This window comes from Miniopterus natalensis, chromosome 16 (assembly GCF_054644295.1).
Source record: "Miniopterus natalensis isolate mMinNat1 chromosome 16, mMinNat1.hap1, whole genome shotgun sequence".
Classification (NCBI taxonomy): domain Eukaryota; kingdom Metazoa; phylum Chordata; class Mammalia; order Chiroptera; family Miniopteridae; genus Miniopterus; species Miniopterus natalensis.
In genome coordinates this window covers 32,925,764-32,935,977 of record NC_142096.1, presented here as the reverse complement: position 1 = coordinate 32,935,977, position 10,214 = coordinate 32,925,764, and the positions used below count along the sequence as shown (strand labels likewise).

Below are 10,214 nucleotides of genomic sequence, written 5' to 3'. Positions count from 1 at the left end.
AGATAGTGTGGAGAAGGCTTGGAGGGGGGCTGGGAGTAGGGTGGAGGGGGCCAACAGGGGGGTGGAAAAAAGAGGGGCCTCTGTAATACTTTCAACAATAAAGATTAAACCTATTTTTTTTTTTTAAAAAGGAGCCTATACCTCAATATTACATGGAGCATTATTATTCTAAGAACCAAAAATATAGGCATAAAACGGGCATTCCCATTGTTATTTTAATTTGCACTTAACTGATTACTGCTTTCCTGTACTAAAAGGGATAATTTCAGCATAAAACAGAAAGTCCAAAGACAGCAATGTACTATGGGAGCTCTGAGGGGAGCGCCTCACCATTGGGGGTAGATATTGGGCTGGCTTGGAACATAATACTATTACTCATCTTACTTAGAATGGGGTGGGAGGCAGGCATAGTCCCAGGGCCCTCTGCCATGGACCAGTCCATGCCTGTGGTATTAGGGGAGGCTGACTAACGATTTTCCCTCTTTTGTGGAAAATCAATTAGGTTAGCCATAACATTTAAGTAAGGTCAGATTTATAACATTCCTGAAAGAAATCCCTGTGCAAACTGATGTTTACTTTCTAACTTTGTTACCAGAAAAACAGAAAGGGACCCACCTATGACCTCATCTCAAATGAGGTAATGGAATTATGATTAGCTCTTACCTCAGCCCTCTTTTCTGTCACACTTGACCCTCTTTTGCAGTCAGGCAGTGTGGGAAAGAACCTCAGTTTCCTCTTTGCTTAAATCAGGTCACTCCTATCTGCAATAGCTAAAGACTGGAAAAGGAAAGTACTACCTGCCAAAGACCAATTCCAGATCACCTCTAAGTTTCCTAAGGATGCTGTAACAAATTACCACAAACTAGGTGAGGGGAGAAAAGCACACAGAAATTAATTCTGTCTCAATTCAGGAAGCCAAAAGTCTGAAATCAAGGTGTCAGCGGGGCTGGTTCCTTCTTGAGGCTCTGAAGGAGACTCTATTCCATACCTCCCTCCTAGCTTCTGGTGGCTGCTGGCAATTCTTGGTGGTCCCTGGTTTATTGATGTGTCACTCCAATTTGTGCTTCCATCTTCACATTACCTTCCCTGAGTGTCTCTGTTGTGGCAAATCTCCCTCTCTCTTATGACACCAATCACTGGATTTAGGGTCCACCATAAATCCAAGCTGATCTCATTTTAAGATCTTTAGTTATATCTGCAAAGACCCCATTTCCAAATAAGGTCACATTGATAGGTACCAAAGTGTAGAACTTGGACATATCCTTTTGGGATACAGCAACCAAAGACTGAAGCAAGTGTGGTAACTCAAGATTGTGGGAGAGAGAATAAAGGAACAGGAAGGCTCTTTGACTGGCTCTGTCTATGGGTGTTCTGAAATATCCATTTCTTTGCTTATTTTAAAAGAACTAAGATGACTGTTATAACTTCCGTGGACATCAGTTTGGTAATATCTAACAAAATCACAAAGGCATATGCCTTTTGGGTGGAAGTTTTTTTTATATGTTTTTATTGAGGTATAATATGGGTAAAGAAAAGTGAATATGTCAGAAGGGTAGACTATGGGACTTTAAATATTGTTCTTTCCTCTTCCATTGATATTGGGTAAACAACCATTTAAAGCTGCTTTTATTTTAAAATTAATATATATTCAATGCAAAGTCATAAAAATTGAGGAAAGTACAAAGAAACTACACAACAACCATAATATTACCATGCAGAAATTAGCCATTCACATTTTGTTGTAGTTTCTTCTAGGCTTTTCCCAATGCAAATATATACATATACTTTTAAAAAAACAAAGATGGAATTGTATGGTCCTATATCTTTGTAGTTTCTTAACAATTTATAATGCATTGTGCAAATATACTTTTCCATACAATTAAAACTTTCCATGTAATTAACAGTTACATTCATAATTTTTAATGACTGTATATCATTCTTTTTAAGTGAGGCCTCCCTGAGGGACATTAAAATTGTTTTCAAATTTTGACATTATGAATAATTCTGTGGTAAATATTTTTTTATATGCATTTAAATTATTTTTCAATTGCAGTTTACAATCAATATTTATTTCATATTAGTTTCAGGTGTTGAAAACTTTTCAAAGGTAAAATCTTTAAATGTAGAATATCTAATAACTCTGTATCTTAAATGTGCATCAAAAGGAATTCCTGATATTCCCTCCAAACTTGCTTTAGCCGTAGCCTTCTCCATCTAAATGTAGCTTCATCTTTTCATTAGCTCCAACAAAAAATCCAAGCAAACAAAAAAACGAAACATTGGAGTCATCCTTGACTCCTCTTTCTTTAATGCTGAAATCCAATTAATCAGAAAATTCAGTTGGCTCTTTCTTCCAAATATATCCATAATTTATAACCACCATTCCTCATTACCTGCACTGCTCTCACGCTGTGTCACCATCATCTCTTGCCTGGATAACTGCAGTGGCCTCCTAACTAGGGTTGCCAGGCTTAGCAAATAAAAATACAGGACACCCTGTTAAAATTGAAGTTCAGATAAACAACTTTTTAAAAATATAAGTATGTCCCAAATATTGCCTTGTCCATGCAGCAGCCAGAGGGATTCTTTCAAAACGTCAGAATAAGTGACTTCTCTCTTCAAAATCCTGTGATGTCTTTTCATCTCAGTTATAGTAAAAAAGTAAAAAGCCTTACAGCCGAGGCCCACAGCCCTGCAGGATCTGCTAGCAGCAGCTCCCTTTCCTTTTTCATCTCACTGTCCTCCGCTTTCCTCCGCTTGCACTTCTCTTCTCCCAGATATACCTTATATCCTTTAGGTCTTTGCTTATACTTCCAGGTGAGATGTTCCCTAATCACCCTGTTTAAAATTGCCCACTTCCCCTTCCTCTTCCCTACTGTATATTTCGGTGACACCACCTTTTAACAAACATATCATTTAGTTTGTCTTTCTCCTTCCAGAATTTAAGTTCCGTGGGAGCATTTTTGCTTTTTGTTCACCGCTGCATCCCCAGTGCTTAGAATAGTACCCAGCACATAATAGATACTCAATAAATATTTAATAAATGTCGAATTAAGTAAATGTAGTTATCCAAATCAATAAATAGCTTTTGTTTCTGTTTCACCAGAACACTCACGTTCTGATCATTCAGCATGTTGCCATTTCAAAGTAGTCAAGTAACTGCTGTGTTCTTAAAGAAGCCATTTTTTCTGTAATTCTATAACAGTAACAAACATTTAGAAGTGCAGACACAGTTCTAAAGTATAGTAATATTTCAGAACTTTAGGTGTTACAGTTAATTTAAAGAAAATTAAGACCCGGAGAGGTGAACAGTTTGCTCAAGATCGCACACGTGGGCTTTGGCAGTGTTGGGTACAGAACCTGCGCTTTTAACTCTTTTTCTGTTTTCTTTTGAACTTGTTTTGGTCACGCTATCAGTTACAAGCCTGTGTGGATTCAAGTCCAAATTCAGCAGAGGCCAAGGGCTTTACCTCCCGCCGGGCAAGGGCTCAACATTTCGAGTTTGAATCCTGCTCGAGAGAAGCTGGAGGCAGGTGTCGGAAGGGGCCGCGGGAGCCGCCTGGCCTCCGCCAGCCAATCAGAGCGCGCGGAGCCCCCCCCGCCCCCCCCGACATCCTCGCGCCAAAATTCCAAACGGGACTTTGGCCCGCTACCCGCCGTGTCCCTCCGCCGGGGTCAGCGGGCCGGAACTATGTAAGAAAAAGAAGACGGCGCTCTCCCGCCGGCCCGCTCAGGTCCTCAGCATTGCGGTGCGGGTCCTCCCCAAGTTCGCCCGGAGTCCTCCGCTCTACAGACGCGGGGGAAAGTTTCGAGCCCGCCGTCGTAGCGTGGCGGCGTGGGCGGGCCGGCGGCGGAGGGATTCCGGGCGCGCGCTGATGTTGCGGGAGCCGAGCTTGTGGCGCCAGAATTCAGAGCGCGGAAGAGCCTGAGCGGCCGCTGCCTGCTGCTCGCACCAGTCTCCCGGCGCGGACGCGGGGCCAGTGGCGAGAGAAGATGGTTGTCCTCCGCAGCAGTCTGGAGCTGCACAGCCACTCCGCCGCTTCGGCCACGAGCTCCCTGGACCTGTCCAGCGAGTTCCTCAGCTTGGAACCGATCGGCCGGAGGCGGCTCCGCTCGGCCCGCGCGGCGGAGCAGTCCGCCGTCACCGAGGCCGCCGTGGGCGTGAGTACCGGCCTGGGCCGGGCCCCTTGGGCCGGGCCGGAGGGGCTGCTCGCGGCCCGTTGCCCGGGTGGGGTCTGGGAGTGGGCAGCGCGGCCGGGGTGACAGTTGGGGGGGCGGTTGGGAGGAGTGTTGTCGAGGACGGGTAAAATGGAAGGTTCCTTAAGATCGGAGCCCCAAGGGGTGTGGGTCGGGTGAGGAGATCGGACTGCCTGGAACAGGGCAGAGCCGTTACTGCCCACTTTTACGCAAGAGGAAGCTTAAGCCCTCCGGAGCTGAAGTGCGGTTGAGGGGCGATCCTTAGTTTGCGGGGCTGCCCTACCCCCCACCTCACACACTTCGCCCAGGCTCCAGCTCTAGGTTCGCATCAATCGAATGCAAGACACATGTACTGACTGTTAACTGTATGCACAGTGAAGGTTTTAGGGCCCACGGGGATAGAAAGATTGTAATTCCGGTTCCCCGACCTCCATGTGTGATCCGGAGAGGTTCCGTAATGAGTGCACTGAATAAATACTGTACCAGGTTGCATAATGTGGAGGAATGGAGACCAACATGTCACACACAGCCGCTTCACTCAAGCCTCATAACAGCTCCATGAGCATGGGGAGTTAAAATACTTATCTTGTAGGGGAAACGGACTTAAGAAGGTAACCAGTAAATGGTAGCTCTCAAATTGGACCTTGGATTCTCTGCTTCCAAAACCTTTCCCTTTCTAGCTATCGTGCTGCAGTTATAAACAGTGTTTGTAAGGGAAGTTTGCAAGGGGGTGGAGCAGTCAAGTCTTCCCGAAAGACGTGCTTCTCCTTGGAGGGAGGGAGTTCCTCTGCTCCCCACCCCAGCAAAAGGCACAAACAGGCACAGGTGGAGGGTACAGCATTAACAAAAGGTTGGAGAAATTGAGGAAGCAACACTAGTAAAATTAAGGCAGCAGGAAGTTCTCTAGTTCTGTTGAAGGGAGGGTAGACTTGGGGGTGGGGAAAACGGCCAGAGAGAGGGTTGGAAACTGGCAGTCTGAGTGAGAGGCCAAGGAGAGGTGGGGGGGTGTGGCGGGAGAGAGTGACAGAACATAGTTAAGGGGGTGATTGCAATCTGAAATGAGTTGTCAGTTTCGGTTATAGATGTCCCATACTAGTTGCTACTCTACCGAGGGCAGTGGAAGAGTCCTGTTCAATCTCTGAATTGTAAAAACAGTTCCCTGACTTTCAGGATCTGTTTTTCTATCACGTGCAGAAGTTGGTAGAGATCTGAGGAGGCCAGACATTTCTGCACTGAACTCAGGTCACTTTATTAACCTATGTTCAAAAAAGCTAATTATTTCCGTAGGTATTTGTTGAATGTTTATTATCTTCAGGACAATGCTAGATCCTGTGATGGTAATAATGTATTGAGTACAGGCTAAATAACATAGGTGCTTAAAGCAGCTGTTAGTTTTGAATCTCAATTTACCAATAATCAGCAGGTTTCTACATGTTAAAAGGTGATACCTGCCACATGGGTAGTGAGAATTGAATGTGATCATGCGTGTAAGGAGGTTACCTGAACACTTGGCATATACTGTAGTGAGGACTCAGTATTGTGTGTTATTAAGACCACAGTCAATTTTAGTTAATGGCCACTCTGTCTTTCCAGTTCCTCAGGCCAAAAAACTTAAGAGGCATCCTTGATTCTTCTTTCATTTTGTATTAGCAAACTTTGTTGTCTTGCTTTCACGGTGTATTCAGAATCTGACCACTTCTCAGCTCCTCTCCATTGTTGCCTTGCTGATTCAGAACATTAATGCCTAGATTATTAAAATAGATTCTTGACTGGCCTCCTGTTTTCCACCCTTATGTACGAATGTGTTGTTGATTGTCCTTGCTCTAACAGAACTTAGTCTAGCAGAGGAGACCTAACAGCAATACATATACAGAGATTATTTGCCATAAATGTTGTATCAGTGGCGTGTGGGGGTTGAGCAGTTAGCACTCAGCTAGTTGTAGGGTAAAGACATTTTTCCCAGGCCTGGATTTCCGGTAGGGATTATATCTTTTTGTGACATAGTATTCCTCTCTTCTGTAAATCCGCTGTGGACCAAGTGAGCCAGGGATTGGATCAAAAGAAATGGATAATCCTGAGGAGCAGTGTATTCATGTTGACAAAGCCCACCAATGTCAAATACGAAACATACCTTTGTGATTAGACTATTTCTAATTTGGGAGTGTTACGTTCAATACATTTGATTAAATTATAGCTTGCTTTTTACATCTATCATGTATTTCAGAAACTTAGCACCCTGATTATATTTGGGTCTAATTGTATTTCCTAGCCTCCTCAACCACAGTCATTGACAGAGCATTTCTTAGGGTACGTTACTTTTAAAGATGGTTAAGTTTATTCATATTCATTAACTTGGATTTTTTTTCCATCTAATCTCAGAGGCTGACTTTATCTTCAAGTTCTGAAGGTACCTATCTGTAGTCATCTGTTTATTAACAGCATTCTACATTTTGAATGTGATCTCACTCAACTGGGCTTAAGGACTTTTTTCCCCTGAGTTGTATGGATTCTCTGAATTTTTTGTTGTTTTAATTTTAACTTTTACTTGTGTCCTACCAACCTTACGAGTTTGGATGCCCCCTCTGTGGTTTCCTCTTCCTCCAGAATTAGACTAGCCATTGTCTACTTCTGTGTTTTCACAGGCCTGGGGCTCTTTGATTTATTAAATTTAGGGTTTTCTCTTACACTGAAAATTTAGTTAAGGATGGATAGTAAGGAATTTGTTTGGTGATGATTGTATGTTACTTTTGGATTGTGTTTATGTATGCTTTTTATTCTGTATGTTGTTAGGTAAAGTAAAACATGCTGTAGCCTGTAGAAGGTACCTTTTTTTTTATTGTATATTTATTTAAAAGTTGGAAAAGATTATTCTAAAGTCAACACTGATGTGTACAACATATGGGAGATTTTTTTAAAACTTGAAGCATAACACGACACAGAAAAATGAAAGTGTACAGTTGAGTGAAGTATCACAAAGCATGGATAGGGAGATTTTGACATGTGTCGGTGAATGTTGTTTCCTAGAGTTGGTTGACATGGCTGCTCTGCATTTGAGAGAGCATACTTGTTTTGTCTGACCCTTGATTTTAGGTTTGGAAATTGTAACTTTTATAACAGCGATCTAATGACATAGTGTTTAGAATGGATTATAGTCAGCAAAGCTGGAGTTTGGAAGACCAGTTAAAAAATTATATTAATTGTATAGCACTTGCTATATGCTAGGCAAGGCACATAATACACACACACACACACACACACACACACTTGCCCTATAAAGTAACTTATTATCTTCATTGTAGATAAGAATACTAAAACACAGAGACCTTATGTAACTTGGACAAGATTATACAGCGTAAGTGATATGTCAAGAATCAGTCCTAGGCAATCTGACTTAGTTGGGGCCCTTAATTAGTACACTATTATTACAACAGACCAAAGCAGAGAAAACTAAAGTCTAAATTAAGATGGTACTAGGAGGAACGGAGAGAAAAATGCCGAATAACATAGCAAGATACCTGCATGTTGTTCAGATACAGGGAGGAAAGGCAGTAGTATTTCCAGCTAAAGAGGTGAGCAGTAGGTCATTGGGAATACAATGCCAGAGTTTGGTGAGAGATTAGCACTCTGTAACTTAGGTGATAGTTGAATCCTTGAATGTGAATAGAAAACATAGCAAAACACAAAAATATTTAAGATCTGGAGTAGTGGCTCTATTAAGGATGAGAAGAGAATGAATTATGTAAAAAGGAAGGAGTATCATGTAAACCAAAGGATCAAAGCATTTAAAGAAAGGAGTGATCAACTCCATAGAAAGCAATAAGGTAGAGCAGAGGCCTTTGGAATTAGCTATTGGGAGATTGTTTTAGATCCACTGAAAGCACTTCAGAGGTAGAAACCAAATTGTTGGAGCTCCTGGAATAGATTGATGGTGAGGAATTGACCACACCTATGTTTGAAGATGAAGCTAAGGAGGGATATTACAACTATATTGTGCATTAGAATATGCTGCTGTTCAAGGCTTTCAAGGAGCCCAAAGTCTGGATGAATACACTTAATGTCAGTATTATCACTATGATTTAAAAAATCCCACTTAAATCTCATTTCTTAAATTGGTACTTGAATTAACTAACTGACCCCTTATAAATAGTTTTTGTTGAAAGCTTTAATAAGCTTGATTTTCTGTGGGAAAACAACATATTAGAATATTTCTGTTATGCAGCAGTGTCTACCTTGAGGGAAAACTTGTTATTCTATTGTTGCACACTCCTTGTACTAACTTACTGATTCTGCAAGATTATAATAGACTTAAAATCTAATAGAATGTATATTTCTTCTTTAAATACTTTTAAAAACCCTCACCCACGGATATGTTTATTAATTAGGGACATCGATAGGTTGCCTCCGGTTTGTGCCCTAACCGGGAATCGAACCTGAAACTTTTTGGTGTATGGATAATGCTCCAGCCAGGTGAGCCACCAGGTCAGGGCCCTCTTTTAACACTTTTAAAGAACTATCAGTACTCTCAATATGTAAGTAGGTTTTAGCCGAAGAATAAATGAGGACACTACATCTCTAGGTTTAGTTTTCAGATTAAGTATGTTTTCTCTTTGTTTTTTACTTCTTAGGAAAATGTTTTTCTGGTAGTGCACGTTGTAAAAATGTAAAAACTAGAAAGTGAAAGTCGCCATTTTTATCATTCAGTGTTAATTACCGTTCTGAGTTGGCATTTAACAACTCTTGAGAATTATTTTGACTTAATAACTGCACTAGTTTCCTTCAGAAATCAAATATACACATGATAATTGATCTATTTATGACACATAAAAATTGCAGATAACCTAAGTGAGTGCTGTATTAAGCAATTTGTTAGATTTGTGTAATGTGTGGAATACTATTCATTCATTTAAAAAGATTTTTAGAATAATATTTCATAACATCAGAAAATGTGTTACTAGAAAAAAGTTACAAAACATAAATATTATTATCCCAGTTTTAAAATCATGAATATGTTTGCATAGGAAAAGAATGCTTTGTACACCAAAATGTTAACAGTGGTTATTGTGAATGCTCATTTCACTTAGCATAATATCTTTTATAGGAAACATTTTTGAAAGTTACTGATATTTTAAAATTCCCTCATATATACCTCTATATAGATGATTCCCCCAAAACCTGTTTTTATTTTTTTTCTCCACACTGTTAAGGAGAGCCTTTCTTTATGCGTAGTGCTTATTTAGGAAGGATAGACTAAGCAACTCACTACACAAATGAAAGATTCACTTATAACATTAAAACTTGTAAGTTTCTCAAGAAATCTTTTTTCCTGTGGAAACATACTTTTTTATTATCCCCAGGAATATGGTGACATTTTACTTTCTTTTTTATTAAAATACAGATAACATAAAATTTACCATTTTAACCATTTTTTTAATGTATAGCTCTGTAGCATTAGTACAGTCACATTGTCCTGCATCCATCACTGCCATCCATCTCCAGAACTTTTTCATGTTCAAAAACTGAAACTCTGTACCCATTAAACATTAACTCCTCATTCTTCCCTCCTTCTAGCATCTGGCAATCACAATTCTGTGTTTTGTCTCTATGAATTTCATGACTTTAGGAGCCTCATATAAATATTTTCACCAAAAAAATGCTTATTTTACTGTGTTCTTTTGAGAGTTTCTAAATTTTTTTTAGCTCTGTATTCTATTGTACATTTTTAAGCTGCTAAGTTTCTCCCACGCCAGCTGGTTTAAAGAGTTACAAAGGAGATCATGTCTGTCATCTTTTTTTTTTTTTTAATATATGTTTATTGATTTCAGAGAGAGGAAAGGAGAGGGAGAGAGAAACATCAATGATGAAAGAGAGTCATTGATCCATTGATCAGCTGCCTCCTGCATGCCCTCTCCTGGGCATCCAGCCTGAAACCCAGGCACGTGCCCTGACCAGGAATCGAACTGAGATCTCGCCAGTTGGGCTCTATCATCTTTTAATGTTGTCATTAAAAAGTAAAACTA

The 10,214-nt window shown here is 40.5% G+C and overlaps 1 protein-coding gene across 3 annotated transcripts in view; it reads left to right on the top strand.

Annotated features, from left to right (window-relative positions):
* Positions 1-3,887: 3,887 nt before the first annotated feature.
* ATAD2 (ATPase family AAA domain containing 2) overlaps positions 3,888-10,214 on the top strand; it is a 53,782-nt gene continuing 47,455 nt past the window's right edge. For 2 of the 3 annotated variants that reach the window (XM_016216041.2, XM_016216040.2), the window contains exon 1: positions 3,888-4,161. In XM_016216041.2, the coding sequence (XP_016071527.2) occupies positions 3,994-4,161 (168 nt within the window). In that variant the 5' untranslated portion in view covers positions 3,888-3,993. Of the gene's footprint in view, positions 4,162-7,466; positions 8,665-10,214 lie in introns of those variants that run through there. The other variant, XM_087825472.1, reaches the window with a different exon arrangement.